Here is a 25,873-nt window from a genome sequence, read left to right as displayed (position 1 = left end):
AGTATAGTGCTTACATGTATGCATATTAACTGGTAGAGTGTCATTAGGAACAGTTAAAGAACCACAGGAACCCTCCCTTATATTATGATTCCATGGTTGGGATTAGGATTAGCAGCAGCCTGGATTAGCCTGCAGTTTAGATCAAAGATCAATGGAGAGATTTAAATGTATGACGCCACTATACACCGTCCCCATCAGGCTTATTAATCTATCAGGGCCTGCCTTTCCATTACATTAAACACAGTTTAAGTACAATGTACTGTATATTAAAGAAACAGGGTGAAATTTAACCAGACCTGATTAAGAATATTTAAAATATAGAAAACACATAGAAAAAGGATAATACTGTGTAACTTGCATATGATTATCACACCATCATGCATCAGTCCACAAAGTTTGTGCCTAGACAGACAAGCGGTCACTGACTCCAGGAGTCTGAACTCAGCAGTTCAGTTTGGAACATTTTGGTCACAGATGGTCTCGGGCATAATGGTATTATATACCAACTGAACACCTCCAGATATGCCATGTGAATGATATCACATTTCATACAGTATTATTTAATAAATTCACACATTTCTCATTTCAAGAGCAGGACTGTAGTCACACAGCTGTACATTTTAGTGAGGACTTGGTCAGAGAAATATTTCTGGTGTCATTCGTACAGTTTTTAAACTCTGAAAAAAAAAGAATGTGCTGAATAAAACAGGCCATTTTGTAAATTACTCAAGTTATTTATTCCAATTCTTCTTTTTAAGTGAAATCAGCAGGCACAATAAGCACACCAGAAAAACTGACTCCTGTTTTAATGCCATAATAAGGATAGGAGAAGGATATTTCTTGATATTATTATCTAAAATATAGGCATGCTGTGCTTACTGATTCTTCTTGCTGTCAAGATTCATGTAAAGAAAGTCGTACTAGATTAATCTGGGTTTGTGTAGTGTTACATAAATGTGCAAATCTCCAGCACTGAGGTGCTATACTCTAAACTGACTCCAATATTTATATTTGCAAACAGTATGCCAAAACAGCACAAAGCAATGTAACACCAAGAGGCTGCAATTAGCCTTCTCCTTGTCCATGTGCATGACCTTCTTCCCAGCGTTCTTCAGTCTTCCTCTGAGATCTCAGTCAACATCATGGGGATTCCTTGAATAATAAAACCAAGAAATAGAGTCAGGACAAAGATCTGCAGGGCTGCAGGGTTGTTCATTTTATGGTTACATGCAAATCTTGTCTTTGGTTATGTTCTAGCCTTGCATCTATACCATCACTATAAGCATATGCAAGTGATTATTTACTGTGGTGAAATCCTGGAATTGCCACAGGAGAGAATGCATATGATCTTTTCTCAATCATTAATTCATGTTTTGTTTTGAAGTTTGCTTCTTTTTAAATTAAAAGGTGTTAAAATATTTCAATATTTATTTTAATTTGGTTTGCAAATATGTTCCTAAGAAAAGGAAAGCAAACACAAAATATAGAAGGCTTAATTACATGAAGGCTACCGTACATGTTGTAATTGAAATAAGTGACATTGACCCTTTGCTGCTTCACACAGTGACGCTAAATTATATTGTTCTGGTAAGTGTCATTACATTTACTTTAAAATATTTTATATGAATAAATAACATACAAACCCCTTATCTATGGCACTGAGTAAGATGATCGCCCTGCAGAGGTGAAACCCGTCACTCTTCAACGCCAACACATCTGAAGTGGTTAGCAGGAAAACATTTGCATAGGTCTTCATACGACTACTTACTAATATCTGTAACTGATACAAGGAACCAAAACTGTAGTTGAGATGTTTCGAAAATGCGCGCAGTTACTTGGATATCCAATTACCCCACTTTATGCGCATGACAGCCAAGTTTCGATAATCGATTAACATTGTCTTACACGTTTACCCGCACTCTTCCGCCTTCTTTCTTTTTTGCCTGGATAGTGTAGTCATTTTATGCATTTTGTGCAGTGTGGAAGCATGGTAGAGCTTCGGATAGAGAAATACAATTCCCATGCAGCCCGGGGTTGTCAGCCGCCTGTGTTTGGACTCATGAATTGCCACTGAGTGAATGCTGGGCTGACTGTGAGTTTCAATATAATAATGAAAACCACATTTTATGCTACTTTATCAATTTTATATATTACATTTATTGTTGTGCAAAGTATGCTAATGTCAGGAGAAAACGAGCCCGGGTAGTTTTAGTTTCTACGCTTCCATGGCAACTTTGACGAGCAGAGAAAAATGAAATCAGCTCTGCCTTGGCTAGTGCATTTCCCTGATGTTAGCTAGCTAGTTAGGTAATACTGTAATCACGCTATCTGTTGAACATAGCTAGCGCATCCCTGTCCGTATGAAACTTTGTATGATCTGTTATCGTTTTACAGATGTTGGTAGTTTTATGTGATTTCCTCAGCCGGAGGCCTCTACTGTATCATATCAGCGAAAGCACAACTATGTTTACTAGCTATCGAGTGGCTAACTAGCTACTGTTGTAACTTTGCTAACTAATCATGGCAGATTGCTCACCACTTTCATAAGATTTATCAAGAAATATGTCAAGCGTAAAGCAAAAGCTCGCCATCTAGCCAAGCAACTTGATATTTGAAAGACAACCAATTCTGTTTTATATTGTCTTATGTTATATGTCTCTTAGGTTGCTAACAGCTAGTGCTAGCCAGATAAGACATGCTGCCTGACTGACGTTTGCTAGCGACCAGTAGCGACCATGATGCGAATCAGTTACATATGCGCAAAACGTGTGATGTGGCAGGAAAAGTTACCGAGATTAATAGGCAGTTAAAACCCGTATTTAGTTAGTCTTGTGTTGGACTAGCTGTTTGCTCGTATTTGACTTTTTGCTGTTTTGAAACTTCTCGATGAAAGATGAATTGACAAAACACAGTTTGGCTGGCAAGCCACAATATCTTAGTCGTAAAGCTGTGAGCTTTGTGTTACTTTATAGCTAATGACGTGTAACTACCCGATCACTTAAAATCTGCTAGCTACTGCTGGGATTCAAATTGAGTTGCTCTTGCATTAGGTTTCATGTTCTAGCCATGAAACTGACAGGTGTTTCTCCCTATTTCAGATTCGGCTGACATTGGCGAAACACACGATTCTTCAAATCCTATGGATCACTGAGAGACGGACCAATGTCTCCACCCAGGCTCACCGGCGCGCTGCGCTCATTCTCAAATGTCAGCAAGCATGACGATTACACAGTAGATGTCTACGATTTAAAGGTGAGCACCACGTTATTAGCAAGTTATAACAATTATTTTGTGGAGTGAAACTGTAGAACAATAGGCTACGGTAAGATGTGTTGAGATTGAACTTGGGATAATGAATACAGTCGATTCACTTAAGGTAAAGGTCGTTCAAAATAATTAATGATGTCCTCATTTGATTTCATGAGTGCACAACGGTGATTTTATTAAGCCTGAAACTAAAGATCTGGGCCACTTGCCCGTACGCTCTCGAAAATTCATTCTCAGCACTTGATAAAGGTAACTAGGCCTACGTTGTTGCAAATTTGTCCAAAAGATTTTAAAATTTAAAAACATCAGACTAACAAGGATCGCCTTTATGTAATGCAGTGTTTAAGTTTATTCTCGATGATTGGTGATGTTCCTCTTTAGCCCCAAGCTGGCGCATGCTGCATGTACATAATGCATTTAGCAGATGCTCTCATCCAGAGAGACGTACAAAGCCAAAACAAACAGCAAAAAAGACAGTGCTTTGCAAGTCCTCTGTGGGATTTTGACTTGTCCCATCAGTTTTTCCACAGCTTCAGGTAGCCGTGTTGGCCAGTACCTCACCAGTCAAATCTTTTTCCCTTGAAAGGTGCTCTTGCATTGCCGTCCACTTTCTGGAGCTATGCTCTAGATATTGATATTGGTTTGTTGTCCAACCTGCACAAATGTCAGGCCATGTGAAAATCTCAAAAAAAAAATCTCAGCCCCTCTGTGCTTAGCTTCTACTCTGCCCATATACTTACATTTTCCTAACTCAAAGCTATTCTCTTTGCCTTAATTTTTTTTGCCGCCTCTGCAAGTGTTGCCAGTTTTGTCCAGGATCTATGAGGTTTTGCCATCACTTACGGCAGACAGAAATAGATCTGTCCGCTGCTTCCATTGTATATTGTATAGGGCAGTGTGAAAGCATGCTGTGATTCATTGCTGATGATGGTGCTCTTTCAGGTGCACATTCTCTAAAGGGACTGTAGTCTGCTTATGCTAGCAAAAGTGTCCTCATGGCCTCCAGTCACCTGTTACTCGTATTACACTGAGATGTGTTTATTTGTGATCCAGTCGCACTGTAACTATGAGTGTGTCGAGGCCTCTAGCAGAAACGTATCTTGAGAAAACCGCACCAGCGTGGATGTGTGTGGTTGCAGGTGATCATTGGGTGACTTGACTTGAATTCCAGGGAGTCCATCCTCTGTGCCACTTAGATGCTAACATGGTCTGAAAGCAGTTGGTCACAGCTGGCATCGGTGTGGCCAGAGCTCGAACACAATCCCAGCTGCTAGCTGTAAGGTGTCCCTAGAGACAACAAAATTGAGAGACGACGCTGACCACCTTGGTCCATTTCTGGCCTTCTAATCAGCCGAATTTATTGTGTGTCTGAAATGGTGCAGGAGAAGTCAGCATACTGAGTTCTGCAGGCAAACTCGCAGTGAATGTTTGTCTATATTCATTGATTCACTGTGGGATTAGAGACATTGATGACCGTGTAAATCACAAAGCCTTGTCTGCTTAAAAGCTTTCATAAAGTACACTGTAAATGCAGACTGATAATGTTACAAAACATTGTTAATTGGCTTAGGAAATGCTGATGCACAACGTGACTAACATAGCTTACAATTTAATGCCGCCCACATTTATATAACTTGATGTTCGCTGAAGTTGTTCAGGTTAATTACCATCTATTGCTCGCGGGCACAAAAGCATTGTCGCACCCAAGATTCAGATCAGCCTCGCTCTGGTCATGTGGCCAGTTTGCTATCCAACAGAAGGGTCCTCCTCAAAGTCTCCGATGTGGTGCCTTTTTTTCTTCCGTGCTTTTTTACCCTTTATGCAACTCAGTTTTTGGAATAACCAGTTGTACACTAGGCTCGGCTCACCACAGCCTTTGTAATTTCTCAGCAGCAGTGAAACGAGATGAATGCACAAGTCACACAGCACACTGCAGTGGGATGGGTGCTTATTTTTAGGATAGGAGCTCTCCGCTGACATTATCTGTGCAACTCGCAGGCGTCGAGTCACCAAGTGCCATGTCCGGCCTCGAACCCAGGCTATCAGGCCCAGCACAAGAGGCCGCAAATCCCTCTCTTTTTTTAAACACTTATCTTACATGTTTGATATGTGCATCCAAAGTTTCCAGTTGAAATGCCTAATTTGCTTCTAACGCCCTTTGGTGTTTGAGGCACTGCGGGTGTAAACCCATTGCTCACATTGTGATTGATTACTCATTTTCAGTAGTGCTTGTCAGTCAGTCAGCATTTCTGGTCTTGATGCTTTCGTGGGTCTGTAATTTGCTGTCCATTCATAACACAGTTTCTTTGCTTAGCTGTTTTTAGGGTGATGTGAAATGTTGATTTTTAATCCTGTGCATGCTGTGTGGGTGATTCCATTTCCTGAGATGCAGTGCTAATGTAACTATTGAGGTGAAGTTCACTGCTCAGTGGTACACTGCAGTGTTCCACATGACTTGAAGGTCCAAAGTCTAAGAGCTTTGATCTCTACACCACGGTAGTTAGGGCGCTGGAGCCTGTACCTGGGGATTGCAGTTTTAAATTTCAGGTGCAATACTATATGTTATACCCATGACACGTTGTCCTTTTTTCCTCGATTTTGTACAGATCCTATAGTTATGGGTTATGAATCATGTATAAAAGCGAGGAATGTGCATTCATGAATAAAAAAGCACAGAGAAGGGCAACAAGGTTAGTTCCTTGTGTGCCATTTTCTGCATCTAGATTACATATCAAGAAAAATTAGATGGATACTGTTGAGGCTCAGGCACAGGTGGAAATGAGCCGAGCGTAAATTTCCACTGAGGCGCTAACATAAATATTTCTTTGCGTGGATGGTAGAAGAGCATGGAATGAGCTGCTGAAATTTGTAGTGAAATCCGTGAACCGAGGGTTACCCAAGGCCAAACCGGACAACGGTGATAGATGTCGGCTTAGATGCTTAGGCGAAACGACAAACCCAAGATGAGCTGAATGGCCCGTTCTTGTCACCGCGTTTCGTTATTATGTTGTTCTGTTCTTAAAGCAGGATGTTGTTCTGGCCAAGGGCGTCTGCTAAGCAGATAAATAATGTACCGTAATGTGCAGCGGGGGGATAGGTAGGAGACAAATAAGATAAAGGAAGAGTTTCTTCCTTGAACTGTGGTGTCAGTTTTTCAATTAGCAGTGCAATTGTGGTTCAGTCACACCGAGCGCTCTGTGAAAAGTCGCGGAGAAAGGGAGGGAGTCTGAGCGAGGCAGGGAGCATTTTATTTTATTTTATTTTATTTATCTCTCTCGTCCTGTTACTGCTACAATGAGGTCAGGCCTGTTTCCCGATATAAAGCCAACACTCAATTTCTCTCCAGAGGTCTTCTCCTTCTACAACCTTGACAGCGTTCTCATAAATCACGCTTGCATACATTTCCGTCCTGTGTCCCGCTCCCCGAGCCGGAGCTGTCCTTCCACCCCCCCCCCCCCCGTGCTTACTCTGCACAGGTTGCTCCACTTCTGAGCCCCCGACGCACACTCAAAGTGTGGGTTCGTTCAGGCCTCTCCCAACTTTTGCAGAAAGTTTGGGGTTGCCTCATTAAAGCGGTTTAGACCCCCCCTCCCCCCAACACCTCCCAGCACCAACAGTTTAATCCTCCTATCAAAGATATTTCGCTGTTCAAAGGAAAAAAACGACCCTGTATTTTAACACTCTGAGTCAGATTAACCAGGCTTATTAAAAAATTTGCAAAGTTTATAGGAACGTGAAAAGCCCTGATTAAATTTAAGTACAGTTTTTAATATTGCTATGCCCTGTGTGGCCCTCCGACACTCTCTGAACTGTAGTCAATTGATATTCCTCTCAGAGGTGAGCAATGTGACTATGTTACTGTGTCTCCCTCCCTCCCTTCCTGCCTCAGATTTGTCAAAATCTTGCAGTCAGCTCCTTTGTGCTTTGCACTCAGTGAGCTGGAAAATAGAGATGAACAGGAGGAAAAGGATGCTCTTTTGTCCCCTCTGCGTGTGCGTATGTGCGCGTGTGTGTGTGTGTGTGTGTGTGTGTGTGTGTGTGTGTGTGTGTGTGTGTGTGAGTGAGAGGGATCCCATTTCAATTCCACGCACCCTGTAGGTGTTTCGGACCCTGCTTCCTGTCTTACTGAACTTTGCTTGGGAGTAAAGCGTCTCTCGGGAAAAAGGAGCTGTTCAAAAGCTGCTGAGGGTTTGCTTTCTGTGGAACAAATATTTGAGCGTACGCTAAATGTGAAGATGTCTGTGCATACATGAGTTTGTTTCCTTGTCAGGTCTGATTGTATTATTTTAACTCTTAAATCCTTTCTCCCTCTAGGCTAAAAGGTTGAAGAGACAGGAGCTGTTTTCCAAGGAGGGCCTGACATGGCAGAAAATCACGCAGTTTTTCAACCAGCACTTGGAGAAGGGAGAGCAACAGGCTGCTGCAGAAGAGCTGAAGAAGATCCTGCAGGCAGCCAAGCAAATAGGTAATCAACTACTTTTCCCTCAGACACTAACCAAATTCTCCAAGGCAGCCTGCCAAGTGACAGACATTTAGTTTCAGGTTGACGGCTCATCACTGTACTTCTGTCACGACCTTTGGAGCGGGGTTAAAGCTTCTTGAGTCCTTCCTGCACCTTTTCTAGCAGCTTTTTTTAAAACCATTGAACCTTATCAAAGTTAAAAGCATTTATACAACTGCTGATGGTTTTTAGCATTTCATACAATAGAGCAATGCCATGTGTCAGACCGCTTTAGCACAAAAGAGTTCAATTTAGTCATGCAGAGTCAGTCTTCAGTGTGCGCTGAGCTGGAAGTTAGCGCTGGATCTCGGAGCCCTCAGAGCAACTTTATTCAGTCTGTGATGATAGGTGGTTGACTCAGGCTCCTGGCGAAACAAGCAGCAGCTCTTCAAATCCCCTTGTCTGTAGTAGTTTGAAGGGCGTCCAGGCCATGAGTGGTGATGTTTGCTCAAACCAAACATGGCCTGGAAGCCAACTCGGAGGCTACTGTTACATCTCGGTGTTGAGCCCCCCTGAAGCCAAGCACAGAGCACGGAAACTGGACACGGGATGCCATTCTGTCAGGGTCGTCGTGCCAAACTTCACTGTCAGTTGCAAAGCAATGGGGTAGCATTCTTTGTCGCTGGAGATTGAACCTGCAGAGTGTCCAGGGAAACACTTCTGTTAAAGAAATCATTGGGTTGGCGTTTCTTGTGTGGAGTATAACATCAGAACTGACCTCTCAAACCGGAATTGTCTTAAACGACAAGATTTAGAAGAAAGGGGTCAGAGTCGAATGCATTTAGACGTTAAATATTGCGCATCTCAACTGAATCCCTGGTATGTTTCTCTTAGAATATTAGTGTGTTATGTCTCCCCAAGTGACTCAGTTGGTAAGGTACTCGTCTTGAGTGCAAACTGAGCCCTACAACCGAGGTTCAGAACAGGCTAAATCCTCTACCAACAGCGACACAGTGGCGGAGCGCTGTGGGTGCATAGGTGGGTCAGGGTTTCCTCATCTCCCTGCTCTCGCCTCCCTACGCTGGCTCGTCAGGTACACCCATCCTCCATTTAGAGCTCACCTCGCTGTGGTGCCCGGTGTGACCTCTAGTGCAAGAAATTACCCTGAACGTGACTGTATAGGAGGATTGCATTTGTCTGACCTCAGCCCTCCTGCACAAGAGCAAAAGTTGTCACGGTGAGATGAGCCTAACACGTTTACATTTACATTTATCTATTTAGCAGACGCTTTTATCCAAAGCGACGTACAAAAGTGCATACAGTAAGTATAGCGATAGTACGGGGTCTGGATGTGTACAGTTCCACAATGAGACGGTAGTTCTCAGCTGAGAGGAAAGTCTGTTTGAGGACACAGTACTAGCTAATTTATACAACTACAGGATATAGGGCAACTAACAAGATCCAACTTCAGAACAGCGCAATGAGTGCCAGAGTAAAGGCAGTAAAAACAGTAAAGCACTGATCCAGATGGGGAGCTGAAAGATGAAAGCAGGCAGGAGTGGGGGGGGGGGGTGGGGGGTAATTGTGTGATAGGTCAGTCCAGGTAGAGTCTGAAGAGACGTGGTCTTTAGACCACATCTGAAGGATTGAAGTGACAGAGCTGCCTGTAGCGGGACAGGGAGTTCGTTCCACCACTGGGGAGCGATGTAGGAGAAACATCGTTGCCTTGCAGAGCGAGAACCTCCCGCTTTGTCTGTGCAGGGAGCAAGACATCCAGTTGCTGCTGAGCGTAGGGGCTGGGCAGGTGTGTAGGGCTGGATCAGGTCTTGGAGGTAGGTAGGGGCTGTCCTGTTGACTGCAAAGAAGGAGAGGATCAGCGTTTTGAATCTGATCCTGGCTGTGACAGGAAGCCAGTGGAGGGATTTAAGCAGGGGAGTAACATGGGAGAATTTGGGGAGGTTGAAGATCACACACTTGGAGATTCCAGTAATAGGAAAAAGCAATTAAAAAAACACTACTGAACCTTCCCAACCCTGTTTTCAGGCATCCATTCAAATACATGGCATCCGTGTGTCACACTGAGGCAAACCTGATGACAAACCTGTCTCTCGCACAGAAGCGACAGCATAGTCCTGTGGTCCACCTCGTCAGAGCACGCGTCATTACACGCGTCTAGTGAGGTGACGACATCCGTCATCAGCACCCACCTCTGTGGCGCCACGCAGTTCTGACATGCCAAATGATTGGGATTGGCGTAAATCCCCCATAATGCAATGCCACTCATACACAGGCACAAGATAGACCCCTCTCAAGTGGAGCACTTGTTGGAATTGTAATTGTGTTATCGGGTGGTGGGCTGTTGGGCTGGGTGTGTGTGTGTGTATGTGTGTATCTGTGTGTGTGTGTGTGTGTTTGTGAGACAGCTGAAGTATCATGGTGTATAGCATGTGTGTTGGTGTGTGAGTGGGAGAAAGGAGAGCAGAGATCGTAAAGTGGCGGGATTCCTGACGCTGTGCATAATCTCCGCGCGTCCCGCACAGTGTCGCCGGCATCCTGCTCCCTGGGAAGGGGAGGGCGTAATGTGAGCGGAACAGTGATGGCGTAATGTGAGCGGAACAGTGATGGCGTAATGTGAGCGGAACAGTGATGCCTGGCGCCTCATCCAGGAGCCATGCACATGCTAGAACAAAGGCCACCGACGCAACGCGGGCCAATCTGATCTTTGCTGTCCTTTGTTAAACGCCGATGTCGATCGGCGGTGGCGCTCCGCTGGGCTGAACGTTGCAGCTTTTGGCTTTCAGCTTTCAGCTTTCGGCTTTCAGCTCTCACAGTGAGAAACATGAGTAAAGCTCACCCTCTCATGAGAGATGTGACCCTCAAGTACCATTTCATCTGTAAAGAAGTTTTAACGAAGTTCCTGCCGTTTCTACATTTCTACTAGGGGAATGTAGATCAAGTGAGTGTAAATAAATCCTCTTGTCCCCTAACTTGAAATCTGAGAACCGCTAAGAAAAAAATGAACATAAAATGTCATTTGCCTAAGAGGAGAAATTTGTAATGGTGATGTTTTCCTCGCTAGTTCATCCTTGGACGGATGCTTTTTCTCAGCGGAGATGCTGAGATTAACACGCATTCGCCAGAGCCTTCTTGTCTGACTCACTCTGCCCCATTCCCTGAATTCAGCAAAGTAGAAGCTTCGATTCAAACGCAATGAGATGTATCAAAATTAACCATCATGCCCCAACAAAGGCACCGCGGCGGAGACAAGCGGCGAGGAGCGAGATAGTTTCAGCCGATTTTAATTGGTTTAAATCCTTTTCATCTGTTTCTGCTTTCCCTTTACTTATCCTCTCTGTCTTTGACATTTTCTCCACTAATTGGACAATTAGCCCTGAGTCTCATTATTACGCTGCGTCAGTATTGGTAGTGGATGAAATATTGGCTAAATGAGCTACAGAGAGAACAAGTTTTTAATTTTTTTTCGTCGAAGAAAATGGTCATTTTGTTCGTGGTCTTCGTCACTGATGTCTGATGAGGATGGACATGGCCGTTTTGGCTGTCACTGTAGCAGAATGGCACAAGTTCTCTCAGGGAGTGTCTTCTGTGAGGGATGGTGACGTGGCAGCATTTTGGCTCTGTGTGCAGTGCGTCCATTCTGAGAAGCATGCACTTGTACTGTTCACCAGATATGATTTGGGAAATGCGCTGTGACCTTTGATGTGATGCCTGTGAAGCCTTTCTGATGGTCCCCTATCCTCTGGATTATATAGTGCAAATGGATAGGGAGTGAAGAAGATGCAGATTTTTAGGTACAGAGGACTTGGTTCTACCGCCTTTGTCATTTGTGTGTTTTTCCATAACAGTGACACACATGTGAAGAAGTGGTGATGGCTGGGAGATTGGGGCTTAACAAACCCCAGAATGGGTGGTGCTATCACGCGTAATGACGGACTCACTGATTTAAATTAATTATAGTAGCTATGGTGAAAAGAATCTTGTGATTCGCTCATACAAGGCAGAGATTGGCTGCACTGATTGGTAGCTTCATGAAGCCCCGCTCTCCCATTACTGGTAATTACAATACATTACATTACAGTCATTTAGCAGATACCCTTATAATTACATAGGTTACCCAGGTTACATTTTTTACATGTTATCCAATTATAACGCTGCGTATTTACTGAGGCAACTCTGGGTTAAGTACCTAACCCAAGAGTACAGCAGTGGTGCTCCAGTGGGGAATCGAACCGGCAACCTTTCAGTTACGAGCCCTGGTCCTTTCATTACATTACATTACATTCACTGGTAACTGTGTTGACCCTTAAACTGGCGACGGAAGCAGTCGTGAGCATGGCTGTTAACTCAATGTGTTCTCTCCTGCAGTCGGCACGGAGTTCGGACAGGCAGCAATCGAGAGCGCCGCCGTTTTCCTCTTCAGGACCTTCTACAACACAGACCAGGTGGGCCATGAGGAGACCCGCGCCATCAAGCACATGTTCGGGCCCTTCCCGTCCTCGGCGGCCGACACGTCCTGCGCCGCCGTGGGCCGGCTCGTGGCCCCCGTCGACGGCGACCAGGTGGAGGCCTTCGTCAGGGCCGAGAGCTCCCGCCGGCTCCCAGACCGCGGCACCGCCTTCGGCCGCAACATCGCCTTCTCCTTCGACGCCTACGCGCTGGACTACCTGGAGAGCCTGCCCTGGGGCGAGGAGGGCGTCCACTCGGGCTTCAGCCTGGACTACGACAAGTTCCTCAACAACCAGCAGGGACAGAAGGGGCAGAGGGGGGCTGCGGACGACAGCGCCCCCTGCAGGCCGGCCCAGAACACAGGCGACGGGGCACTGCTCAGAAACGAGGTGGAGCAGTACCTGTCCAACGGGAACATGGACTCATCCAGCGCGGAGGACCTCTGCACCTCCCTGTTCGAGATGCTGGCGTCCCACAAGAGCGACGACGAGCTGCAGAACGAGGTGAGCTTTGATTTATTCATTCATTTATTCAGTGTGCTTTATTATTTATTAATGTCTGTTTGGACCATAGATTTGAAGTAGCTGGTTTGTTGAATGGAGAAACAATAAACTCCCATGAGGTGAAATTACTGATGGCACTCAATATGAGTTCATAATCAGAAGAACCATGATGCTTTGCGTGGTTATTCCTTAATGCAAAACAGCCGTTTTGTTTCCTCCGAATTTCCTTCATTTTTTTTTTTGACAAGTCAGACTGACAGTGGAGGGTAGAGGTATTTACCACGGCTATGATTTTTCAGCTTTTCAGGTGAGCTCGCGCTATAATTTGGAGTCATGTCATGTCCTAATACTACCTGTACAACAGGCCTCTCTGACCTTACCTCCTTGCCAGCACCAGGCAGCCTGTGCTTTTATGTCATTGCAGAATGTTGACTAGCACCACGTCTCCCAGAGTATCATAGCCCTGACCTTTGGTGAAAACGGAGCATACTGTTGTATAATTCATACATCGCCGTCCCGCTGAAGGTGAATGACAGGGCGCAGCTCCGGAGCGCAAACGCCTCGATAGGATCTCCAGATGTCCACTTCGCTAAAGGGCGCCTATTGTTATCTGGAGGAGAGAAACGTGATACCCAGGGAAAGCGTTCGGTTGGACTTGCACGTTAGAGCCATCTACTTGGTGTCCACCCAGTCCTTTGATTCAGGCTGTGCTGGTGCTTAACAGTTTTTTCCTAGGGTTTCGTTTTCACGCAGTAATTAATTTCAGAAAAACCTAAACGCTCCCGTTTCAAAATCATGATTTTGTCTGTTGCTGACGTAGACAACGCTTATATGTAAGGAGCAATCAGAAAAAGAAGCCAAAAAGCCGTAGCACTTTAACTTCTTTGCTGAAAGCGTGTTGGGAGTTAGGTGAAATCTGTGGATGTGAGATTGAAATGCAAAGTATTGACAGTTTTTGAAGAACACCCAAGGTGCCCTCATGTAGGTAACGATTTAGTGCGCCGCGCATTATGATCCTGTGAGTGACAAAAAGTAGCAAGGCATTGATATTGATCTACAGGGCTGACAGAAAGATGGCCTTTTAACAGTCTTGCTTGGTGGAAGGCAAAAAAAAAAAAAACCCTCACTGTAAGTCGCGGCTGCCAAGATTCCGGGCAGAGGCGAGTCTCCTGATGACGGACCGGGCAAATCTCCCATCCGATATTCACAGGTACTTAATCCAGCCCGTCCCGCTACCACAGAGCCCCAAACCAAGGTTGCCGCGTCTCTTAATTAATATAATTTATAAAGAGCTGACTGTTTGTTCCCTCTATCCGGCGATTCCGGTGCAGTAAAGAAGAAAGATAGGTTTTGGAAAGCTGCAACGGTGCGGGTTTTTTGGGGTAAAGCGGTGGTCGGTGGGGCTGCTGTTCGTGACTCTCGCCTCTTCGGCGGGTTCTTGGCTTTCTGCCTGTCGGATGCTGACGGAGCCGTATGTGGTTGAAGTCGGGCTTTCAGTTTGAGCCTACTCCATGAGGTCACAGGATAGCCTGGCTGATCTCTTTTGTTGGGTCCCTTAATTTGGTCCCTGGTTCAGCCCGTGTTGCGACCGTGGGGGTGGGCGGTCACACTGCGGTCAATGCACAGTTTGTCTAGTCTGGAAATTTCCACATCTTTGTCCTGAAACCTGTATTGTTGGTGCGTCTGGCTGCCATTATCATTTACACTTATGAGCCCTCATGCCCTCATCACCATCACCACTGTTACCAACACTACCATCACCATCACCACTGTTACCAACACTACCAGCACCATCACCACCATCACAAGTGCAGCACTAGCACCTTGTTTAATTATTTCACCATTAAAGTAATTTGAAATAATTTGGATAAAAGGAACCTTGTTTGACACATCGGAATGGGCAAACATGTACAGCGTCATGCAGCTGTGTGGAGTGTAGGATTTTGATATTCGTGTGTTCATAAGCTGAAAGCCCTCTTCCCTGTCTTTCTCTGCTCCTCTCCCTTTCCTGGCTTCCTGTGTCTCCGGTTCCTCTCTCCCTCCATCCCTCCCCCCTCCTCCTCCCCTCGGAACGGGAATTGTAGCACCTGAGATACAGTGTGTTTTAATGTTCTTCACGTACTTGGCATTTGGAAGCGAACTCTCCCACTGACATCCTTAGATGTAGGATGCCCTTTGTGTGCCGCTCGCTACACGACTCTTCTAGCATGCGACTCCAAAGTCAACAGCAAAGTTTAAAGGTGCTCTACTTTTCTGACATCTCTGCCATTAAGCTTGACAAAAAAAGGGGTAAAAAAAACACAATCATTTTAATATTTCAGACTTTGTTCTCCAGGTATGATGACATTTGCTGCAATATCAAATGTCCACTGTAATTTTTCAGAAGCCACAGAGAGAGGGAGGCGGGAGAGATGGGGAGAGGGTGTAGCCTGATAATGTAACACACTGGAAGACAGCGCGGAACAGAATGTAATTTTAAATCATTTACAGGGGTTTGCCAAAAGGGAATTGTCTCTCTATTAAAGAACCCCTGATATCCTCGTACGAAAATACCTTGAATAATGTGTGTGACAAAATTTTTCTTTGGTAATAATTCAGACTTTGATACGCGCCGTGAGCGGTGTTTCACAAAACAGTTCCACGACACACCGTTCTACATTAAGTCAGTATGCAGTGTGTTAATGTAATAATCATGGCACTGACCCTTTTAGGCATGAACAGGAAACATATTGATGTAATCAAAGCATGGGTATGGCCGTGTTGTTGATTGAAAAACAAATGGTCCTTGGTGGTTAGCTCTGCCGCTCTGCTTTTCTTTCAGATTCAATCGATGACATGTAAGCCGCTACGCACAGTCCCCTTTCACCTGATTGATAGTTCAAAGCCTTTAACTTATTGTTTTATGACAACTGCTGTTTGTCAGAACGTATAGGTCCTGCATACGCCACTGCCACCGTTCCTGCGTTGGCAAAACGCTGTTAATGATCCATCGGGGAAGTCCCATTTCCTGTGTGTAATATGTTTTCTTGGTGTGTATTAGCGAGCAGTTCCGGTGTGTGGATTCCGGGTCCTTCGGAGAGAGGCTCACCGGCGCCCGCCGCCGTTTGGCTTTTTTTTGGCACGAGTTGCAAGCGCAGGTCAACAGCGCTTTCCTTTCTGATCGATTGAGATTGCGAGCCCCCCCACCCCCCCCCCCCCCCCCCGCACAGTGGGGTGTGTGTTGTTGTGAGCATGTGGCCTCAGGCGGGAGAAATCTGCACTCTCTCGCGCCAAGTTCAGCTTGGGGCGTGGGGGTGCACCAGTTGCCCCCACGCCCCCCCAACCACCCACCCACCCTTTGGCTTTCTGAATCAGTGGGGACTGAGAAACAAGAGTAAAACTGTTTCCTCTCATGAGATTCAAGCTGCATAAAAATAGGGCATGGGTTCACTAAGGGTTTCCTGTCTCTCCCACCCTCTTGCGCAAGAAAACCTTGGACTAACTTGTTCAGCTATGCATTTTGAATTTTAACAAGATGGTACAGTAAGTACATTCAGTAGCACTTAATTACAGACACCCAGGAGAGAGCCCATACAGTGTGGTATGTTAATGCGGAACAAAATATTCCCATGGAAGAAGCATGAAGAGCCATAACTCAGGGGAGAGGTTCAATTGATTGCCGCTGAAGAGCGCGCTCGCTGGAGCCGGTGTGCTGCGATTGGGAGTGTTTCAGTGTGGGGTGATATTTTAACGGCATGTATTTATTTTAGCTTCAGCTGCAGATGCACAGATTCATGCCTTTGTTCCGGCGTTAGGTGTGATTTCAGCCTACCTCAGGTGTGATGTCAGAGGGTTGATCATGCATACCTTTGTTCTGGCATTGGGAATTTTTTTTAGAGGTACTCTTTCTTTCTGGCGTGTAGGATATTATTTTAGAGTCGTACTTTTGTTCTGCTGTGGGCCATTACTTTAGAGGTGGACGTTCGTTGCAGGGCGGGGTATTATTTTAGAGATGTGCCTTTGTTCATGGGCAGGGAATTATTTTAGAGTTGTGCCTTTATTAAGGGGTGGGACATAATTTTAGAGGCGTTCCTGTTTTCAGGGGTAGGGCATTATTTTAGAGATGTGCCTTTATTTAGGGGTGGAGCATTATTTGAGAGGTGTTCCTGTTTTCAGGAGTAGGGCATTATTTTAGAGGTGTGTCTTTATTCAGGGGTGGGCCATTATTTTAGCGGCGTACCTTAATTCGGGGGTGGGGCACCTTTTTAGTATGGTGTGTTGACTGCTACTCTTCTTTGCTTCATCAGTGGGTGGTATTTTAATGACTTGTGTTTAGAGAATTGTTTCAATAAGTTAGAACCTTTCTTTTCCATTAGGCGTTGTCTTAATGACACTCGTAGCTGTAGCGCAGATAACGCGAGGTAACGCAGAGAGTTATTTTAATGATGTGCTCTTTTGTATCGGAGTAGTTTTTTTAATTTTTTTAATGATGCTTACCTTCGTTCCGGCACGAGGTGTCATTTTAACGACATGCGTCTTAGTTTCAGCGTGGCGGGCTGTTTTAATGACACACACCTTCATTACCAGCCCTTAGTGTCGCTTAAATGACACCCTTCTCCATTTTAGCACCGGTGTTATTTTAATGACTCACACCTTCTCTCCCAACAGCATGAGTTACTCTAATGACACCCTCCTCGCATGCGGCATGGGGTGTTATTTTAATGACTCACACCTTCATTCCAGCAGCACCGGTTACTCTAATGACACCTTCCCTATATTAAGCGTGGGGTGTTATTTTAATGATGGACCCCTTTGTTGTGGCACGAGGTGCAGTTTTTTTTTTTAACGTAGGGATGTGACAACACTCTTCCTGCTCCCTGACACCAACTGCTGTCGGACTTTGGTTACTTCACAGTGTTTTACCGGGACGCCAGGCGGGGAATTCATGCAGATGTCTTTCACCTGTTTGATCTCCTTAGCAACGCACAAAGACAGGCCCCTGTGAGATGATCTTATGTCAGAAGCATTGAGTGCCATCTTTCTGAGAAAGAGTTTGGCATCGAAAGAACTTATGCCATTGTTATTTATTTGCAAAGCCATCATTCAGAAAAGGATCTTGAATTCATCGTAGGTTCTCTGTCCACACAATACATTAACTGTGCCTTAGAGCATATTGTTTGTGCTGAAAGCAGAGAGAGGGGTATCTTGTTTTGGCAAGCTGGCTCTACCCCAGATTCATGTGCCAACTGGATACTGTGCCTCCTGGGTGTGGCTCTGAGTCTTGGTTTGTTATCATAACACTCCAGTTTGAACAATTTCATTCCAGATTGGAATAATGCATTTAGAGTACAATTATTACATGCGCAAGTAATGGTACTTAATTAAAATTTGTATATGTGTGGTGTTCTGTATGAGAAAGATAAATGACAAAATGCCCTCAGTGTACCTCTTAATTATCTTAATCAAAATGTCATTTTAACTCCCAAAATATGATATTTGATTAAGATGATTACGTGGCACAACAGTGTTTTATTTAAGTAAGTGATCTTTACAAGCCGACCTGTTCAAAGATGGAAGAATTCACAGTATATATAAGGGAAATATTTCAATAGAATAAAAAAGCTTAGCTTAAAACGTGTTTTTTTTTTGAGCACTTCTTTGCCTGCTCCCTATTTCTCCAATAAAAACTTGTGTATTGTGTATTGTTCATTCAAATGTGGGACGTAGCCCATTGAAATTGTATCAAGCTCATTGAATTTGGCTGCACATTTGTAGTTCTTATAAAGTCAGTTTGCTGCAAAATATTTGGACAATGACTTGGACAGCTTTGTTTCAACATAGGACGGAATTTTAGGACAGGACTTTTCAAAGGACAGAATTTTACAACCATCCTTGCAGCAGTGAAGAATGTCAAAAGTACATTTATTTATTATATTGTAAATATTACTGTAAGATCTAAAACAATTACACTACAAAATAATGAATACTGTAAATTTTAGTTAAATGTTGCTCATTTGACTTGAATGGATTCTTATGTTCTGTTGTGCTGGCAGTTGCTCTGGATAAGGCCGTCTGCTAAATGAACATAATGTTATGTAAAATTAAACATATGTATGTTACCTGTAAAGCATACTTTGCATTCTTCTGAATAAATACCACAGCTGGAAGCAGAACCTTCCGTATTGGGAATGCATCGTTACATTAAGCGGCTTTCGGCAGTTTTCGATAGGCCGGGTTTGTGTGTTGGCGATGACTGGCTTTGTTTACAGTGGAAAAATGAATGCGCATTTCCTTTTTAATTTCCCGCTTGGTCTGTATTGAGTGTCACTCATTACAGTTGATTGTTGTGCTGTCTGCTCACTCTTGCAAGTGCTTGCTTTGATGCATCCATTTTAATATTGACTCAGCTGACTGGTCACTTGTGACTCCTCTAACAGGTTCAACTGTCACACGCAAACTTTGAAGTAGTTTGTATCTGACACTCTACTGAACAGTATAAAGTTGTTCTTGATAATTATTTGATTAATGTAGGAGCTATCATGGGGGCAAAACTGGCAGATTTTCAGTGTGGCATTTTCGAGATATGTAGTTTAGCAACTTTCACAGAATGGCTTTGTTTTGCTCAGAACATTCTTGATTGCATTGTACAGCTTGTTACACTGATCTAGTTAACAAGTGAGACAATTTAAATTCCCAGCTGGCAAAGGTATGAAGATATACGTTCAAATTGTATTTTTCAACAAGGATGTAACTTTGTATATGCATGTGACACTAGTAATGATAATTTTATGTAACATTCAAATTTGTGTAAATTGCGATTGCTTCTTAAGGTGTTAAAACACTCTGCTGGTTGATATATCTAGAAATACCTTGATTTTCCAGCTGTATAATGAAATTGTCAGCTTTGTGGTCCAGCAGACAATACATTGAGTATGGTGCCGTACATCCATTATTACATGGATGTTTACAATTTAAAAATAGTTCCATGACTGTTTTTGGTGTACATGGCTAATCTGACACTTGGGAGTGGACACGGTGTTGCAGGAGTGTACTTTTTCCTCTGTGTCCTGTATTCCAGGGGTTATGTCCATCGCCTGCCTTTTAGGATGTTAAAGAAGTGTAAGCATGGGGAATTTTGCACCTGTATGTTTTTTGGATGAGAGTGCAGGTGAAGCCGGATGTCGGGCTGTTGTTTTTGTGACACTGTTGAATGCTGTATGTCTGAGCGTTTCTCCCAGAAAGGTGACGTGCGTGTGATGTGGCCCGTTCGTTTCAGCTGTTCGAGCTGCTGGGTCCCGAGGGCTTCGAGATGATCGAGAGGCTGCTGCAGCGGAGGGCCCGCATCGTCGACTCGCTCCTCGCCTCCGTGCCGGACCCCAGGCTCAGCTATCCGCCGGGTGAGTTTCGGGCGAGGCCGGGTAACGGGTGAGTCGCGTAGCAACCGGGTGAGCGGGTGAGCAGGTGAGCAGGTGAGCAGCGTGGCGGTGAGGCGGTGAGGTTGTGAGGGAGAGACGCAGGAAGCCCGAAGCGAGTTCAGCTCAATTACTGAAAAGTGGGCAGCGATTAGCAAAGCAGAACGCCGCTAACTCTGCTAGGCGGAAGCTTTGAGAAGGGTTTTTGGTTTCTTCCTGTTTGCTCATTCACCCTCCCACTTATGTAATTCAGTCGAATTTCAGCAGATGTAGAAATGCAAGGACACGTTTATCAGTGGAGTTGCCATCGGGGATGACAGGGTGACGAGGTGGGGATCAGATAAAGCTGCACGAGCTGCCAGGGGCGATGCCCGAGCAGGACGACCTCACACCCCCCGTTCCTGTCAGGCGCGACCGGGGGCGGCGTGGCTCCCCGCGGCCGCGTCACTGGGCGGGGCATGTGGACGTCGAGTGTCAGCTGCACTTTTCTTGGCAAACAAACCCAGCGCCTGTGACCTCACTAATGCATCTGAGACATTTTAATACAGTACAGTTGCATTTAAGGCACACGCCTACACCGCTTCCATCATTACGGCACACACCTGCATTGTGCTGTCGGCGCTGACACCCGGAACATGGGGTTTGGGGGGGTGATTCCAGCTCTCCGTCAACACAAACGGTCTTGCAGGAAAAATATGCAGACTTTATTAATAGCTCCCAGCTAACCCTGTTATGATTTGAGCGAAAATGACTAATGGCTTTAAGTCTAATTCCCATTTTTTGCTAAAGCGATCATCAAGTAATAATCTGCCAATTCACGGTATAATTTTGAGCATCATTACAAGGCAGATGGTGCGGATGCTGTCCTGCCTCTGTCGCCTCCGATGTTTTAGTACAAGCAGCACGTCCATTTTCTCTTTCTGGTGCTGTGACACTGTCATGCCATCGCAGTGATGTTGTGACAATGTTCGTTTTGTGATAGCAGGCTCGCAAAATCCACACGCGTATTGTGTAGACTTGTTTTGTGTAGAGGTGGAAAACCCTCTTGCTGCGTTGTGTATTTCACTCCACAACCACCCCCCACCCCCCCCACCCTCAGCAACCCGCAGCCGTTTGAGAATTCTGTCTTGTTTTCTTCATTATTGTCAAATGACTCAATACGTTGAAAGACCATTAAGAAAAGATGGTCTATTGGGTGCAGCTCAATTCTTCATTATCTCTCTAGTGCCAAAAAAAGGAGTGGAAAAAAAAAAGCTGGCGAGATTTGCAACTCATACCAAGTGGTCCAGGAAAACTGCATTAGCACTTTCCCACTTTTCTCTCCTTCCACTGTCTTAATCGAAATAACAGCAAAGCTAACAAAGTAAAACACACATTAAGTTCTGTGGTCGGGACAATTATAATGTAGTGCTCAATGATGCCATTGTGAGGTGCCCAGCAATTGAACCTGGTTTTATTATGGTGGTTTTGCTTTATATCCTCTGTAGCCTGGTGGCTGTGTTTATTATTATGGACACAGAGCCCCATGCTGTGCTCACAGTATCTGTCTCTGTCTCTCTTCTCTCCCTCTTTTGGAAATCACTTGCTTGAAGGCTGATTTTTACTCCTTAAATGTGAACGGAGCTGTGAAGAGTCAGAGATATCTTTGGAAAGATAAGGATGAATAATTTGTCATCGCTGGAGTCGGGCTTCATGCTTTTCTCTTCAGCGGTTATGAAAGGCTCAGAAAAAAAAGGAAAGTTTTTTTTAAAGTCCCCAGAAAAAGCCGTGTCTCGGAGACTCACTCCCCTTTTATGTTTATTGTTGAGATTCCAGCGTTTAGGTCACTTTGCGCCTGCTTTTCTTGGTAATTGCCTTCAGCATACCATACTGCTGTTTAGTCCGTTACGTGTGAAGTTTTTATATGGCATTTAGCTGCTCGCAGTTTTCTTTTGTTGGAAGTAAGTGTTTGCCATTTTTACTGTCAGTTTAAGCGTTTGCAATATTGGTGTCCCAAAAACGTAGAACTCCTCATCATTAACCAAAGAACAGATGTTTGCCTCTTCAAAAGTGTGCGTGGAATTGATTTGGCAAAATCGTGCGCTCGCGAAAGAGATCCGGTTTCACAGCGTAGCAGGCAGCTGCCGAATTTCGAGCTGCCAAATTTAAACCGGCGCTTGCCTGCGTTTTCCCATGCGCGCATCTGGGATCGGGTTCGCCGCGTTCCTATTCCTGCGCCGCCGCTGATTGTCTGATAGTGATATGCGGAGCCTCGGCTTACACTCTGCCCGACGGCTTTTAATGTAATCAATCAGTGTTAATAATAAATCAGTCCGTATCGATTTCCTCACGGATGGGATCAAGTGTGAGATCAACTGCGCCGAGGGCCGAGGAATTAAAAACCCAGCCAGGGAATCGACGATGCGGGCCCGACCTGCGTCAGAACTGAAGCTGGGGCGCCTCTCCTGTCTGGACGCTCCATGTGGTCCAGACCAGAATTTCAAACTGCTGTATGTTCTTTGTGCTTGGGGGTCAGATGCTTGTTGCTCAGAGGATAGCTCATTTATGATAATAAGTATCATTGTATCATTGTATCACTTGGCTTCCGTTGACTAGTCAGATTGCACAAGTTAACTTGAGGTAGGGCTTCAGTAGCGTTATGCTCACACTCACTGGTCTGGGAGTGTTGTTAGCCTGGTGTGACGCTGTTGCTCATTTAACTTGAATGGATACACTTCTGTTCTGTTGTGCTGGAAGTTGCTCTGGATAAGAGCATCTGCTAAATGAATGTGTTGTAATGTAATGATGGGGGAGGGTGGGGGTGGGGATGGAGATGCAGCTCACATCTGAGTTGTAAAACTCTGTAGCCTGGAACATTCCTTCATGTGCCATTTTCATGGACCACTTGACCAAAACGGCCCATGGTTTTAGAGTTTGCTGGACCCTGCTGCATTAAACAGTCAGCCTTGGTCTCTGCAGTTCTGATACCGAGTTCTCCCCAGGACAACTCACTGAGGTCACTTCCTTCTCCTAAAATGTAACAATGTTCAGGATTGATGAGCTGAAGGTTAATTGTTCATTTTTAAAGACTCTGAATTTCTGCAAGAAGGATGCTCTTGTTCTAGGGGCAGGGAGGGAGGGGTGGTCTGTAAAACTTTAAAGAGCTTAAGGGGTAATTGCCCTAGTTAAAGTACTTACACTTAACGTTGGTGTCTCAGCACAGCATAAGGAAAAAAGAAGTACTGGAAAAGTTTTTTTTTTTAATTGTAATTATCCAGGATGTCTTTCTCGTTGCTTCTGTCAATTCGCGGATCATGTTAGCGGGACTCGGGAAAGCGAAACGGCTCGCTCAGCAGTCTAAAAGTTCACCTGCCAGAAAGCTTTGAGATTAGGGTTACCATGGCAACCAGCAGAAGAGGTCAGGGATGGGGCTAAAAGCTGATGATTTAATTTCCCACTCTGCATTCAATGAAGATTAGAGCGGCGTTACTGGGGCGTATCTTCATATTGCCGACAACTTCACAGAGTGGTCGTTTTAACCTGCCTTGTTTGCGAATGCTAGTGTTTTTTTGCCTTCGGCTCCTCTGCCGCAGAGTCTTGAAACTTCCAGTGCTTTGAGGCCTTGGAGGGGCTTGTTGTGGGGGGTGAGACATTCTGATGCGCCATGTCTTACCAGGAAATGCACCGCGGATATTTTTGCGAAACGATGACCGTCAATAACAGCTAAAATTTCCCCTAGAAAAACAACCTGCAAACTACAAAGACTGTTATCTGAGATGCCCAGAGTGAATTGTATTGGTAGCCGTAAACAGTGCCCCCCCTGGCTGAACAGTATGATAAATTAATTCCTGTCGGAGCAAAGCGCGGTCTCGTCGAGAGGGAGATTTCATTGGAAGTTTTACTTTTCATGTCCTCGGCTTTGTCTCCCGGGATCGAAACGCGGGAGCCGGCCACTAGGCCTCTGATGCTATTTGCATTGCATGGAAAATAATTCATTGTGACAGAAATTCATTTGTTTTGGAGAGGAATCATCTCTGACAAAGTGAAAAGTGCCATCATGAGATTTCATTTGTTTTCCACAGACAGTGTGTTTTTTTTTTTTTCTTTTTAATCCACCACAACTCCGGAGGACTCTGGAGAGATAAAGAATAATAATAGAAACTTTTTGAGAATCCTTCAGAGTCTGCTAGCAGATTTGTTTCTGGATATATGCACCTTCGGTTGGCTGTTGTAAAGAGACTACCGTGAGAGAAACGGAGGCAGTGGAGACTGTTTCTCAGCGGGTTTTGTCAGAAGTCGGGGCTAAATCTCTTATCAAGTCATGACAGGTGAAATCTCATCGAGTCATCGTTGGCGAGTTCTCATTGAATCATGACAGGTGAATTCTCTGCTAGCTTTGATCTCAGAGTCACCCTTTGCAATGTATTTCAGACACCTATTCAACTACAGATTCACTGCAGCCTCTGGACTGAAGTCTTCTACAGGCTGCCCATGTGATGTTCTTTTCTGGTGAAAGCTGCAGATTATACGACTTAAAATTCATTGGAAAAAGTTTTCATTACCAAGTTCATTGGTGTGCATATACAGTATAATGGGTCCCACTGGAGGTGTGATGGCAGGATTATGACTTCGTTTATATTGATTATGGGGATATGTCTTAAGTAATAAACAAATTCATTGAATTAGAGTGTATTATGCAGATAAATTAAAACAAACTAACAAAATACTTTATGAGCCCACCATCCAATTTTTGTATTTATTTCAGTGTAGACTTGTGAGATAATAATTAATTTGGAATATGTTTGCTTTCACTAAAGAGTGAAATGTTGCAAGAAGTCCATTGAACAATTATTATTTATGAACTGCTGATTTTAGCGCTGGATGTTGTGCAGATATCTTGGGCTTTGCGTTTTTGACATTTTCACTTGTTACAGATGACAGGCGTCTGCTCCTCATGGGCCCATATCCACTCATATGAAGCGAGGAGCTGAATAAACTTTGGGCTTTTTGGGGTAACAGTGTGGAGCAGTGATTAGAGCAGCAGTGTGGAGCAGTGATCAGGGCAGCAGTGTGGAACAGTGGTCAGAGCAGCAGTGCGGAGCAGTGGTCAGGGCAGCAGTGTGGAGGAGTGGTCTGAGCAGCAGTGTGGAGCAGTGGTCAGGGCTGCAGTGTGGAGGAGTGGTCTGAGCAGCAGTATGGAGCAGTGATCTGAGCAGCAGCGTGGAGCAGTGGTCTGAGCAGCAGTGTGGAGGCAGTTGTCAGGGCAGCAGTGTGGAACAGTGGTCTGAGCAGCAGTTTGGAGCAGTGGTCTGAGCAGCAGTGTGGAGGCAGTTGTCAGGGCAGCCAGACTAAATAAATCATCATGGAAAATGCATTTTTCTGGAAAGGCATTCCTCTCTTTGCCCCCTTACAGCTCTGTAGATTATTATAATTACCATTTCACCTGATATGCTGGTATGTGTCTGTCTTGTGACAGCGGTTTCCACACATCAATACTTGAGGCACAAACTGCAGAAATGAGATATATGCTTCCTAGTAACAGGAAAAAATAGCATACAGATTTTGAACAAACAAATACATGTCCAACTGTGGGTAATAGAGGTGGAAGACCGCTATTGGTGAATTGTAAAGAAGTTCTGTGACACGTAAAATAAAAACTATGGTTGACAGACCTGTGGTTGGTGAGGTGAGAGACTCTGGTACTGAATGATGACTGCTATTGCACTCCAGAAACCAAGTAAGTTCTATTGCTACAATACCATTCACCAGGTGTCTGTCAGTGGATGCTTGGATATTCAGAACTGTCACTGTTTTTTTTTTCACCACAC

General features: G+C 44.7%; 1 protein-coding gene across 1 annotated transcript in view; it reads left to right on the top strand.

Annotated features, from left to right (window-relative positions):
* Positions 1-2,023: 2,023 nt before the first annotated feature.
* ascc3 (activating signal cointegrator 1 complex subunit 3) overlaps positions 2,024-25,873 on the top strand; it is a 195,927-nt gene continuing 172,077 nt past the window's right edge. Inside the window, exons 1-5 of the mRNA XM_036538487.1 lie at positions 2,024-2,092; positions 3,099-3,252; positions 7,582-7,732; positions 12,092-12,675; positions 19,931-20,051. Coding sequence (XP_036394380.1) covers positions 3,163-3,252; positions 7,582-7,732; positions 12,092-12,675; positions 19,931-20,051 — 946 coding nt within the window. The 5' untranslated portion in view covers positions 2,024-2,092; positions 3,099-3,162. The remainder of the gene's footprint in view (positions 2,093-3,098; positions 3,253-7,581; positions 7,733-12,091; positions 12,676-19,930; positions 20,052-25,873) is intronic.

Source organism: Megalops cyprinoides, chromosome 10 (assembly GCF_013368585.1).
Source record: "Megalops cyprinoides isolate fMegCyp1 chromosome 10, fMegCyp1.pri, whole genome shotgun sequence".
NCBI classification, from domain to species: domain Eukaryota; kingdom Metazoa; phylum Chordata; class Actinopteri; order Elopiformes; family Megalopidae; genus Megalops; species Megalops cyprinoides.
Note: the sequence above shows the minus strand (reverse complement) of the source record. Positions and strands in the feature narration are given on the sequence as shown.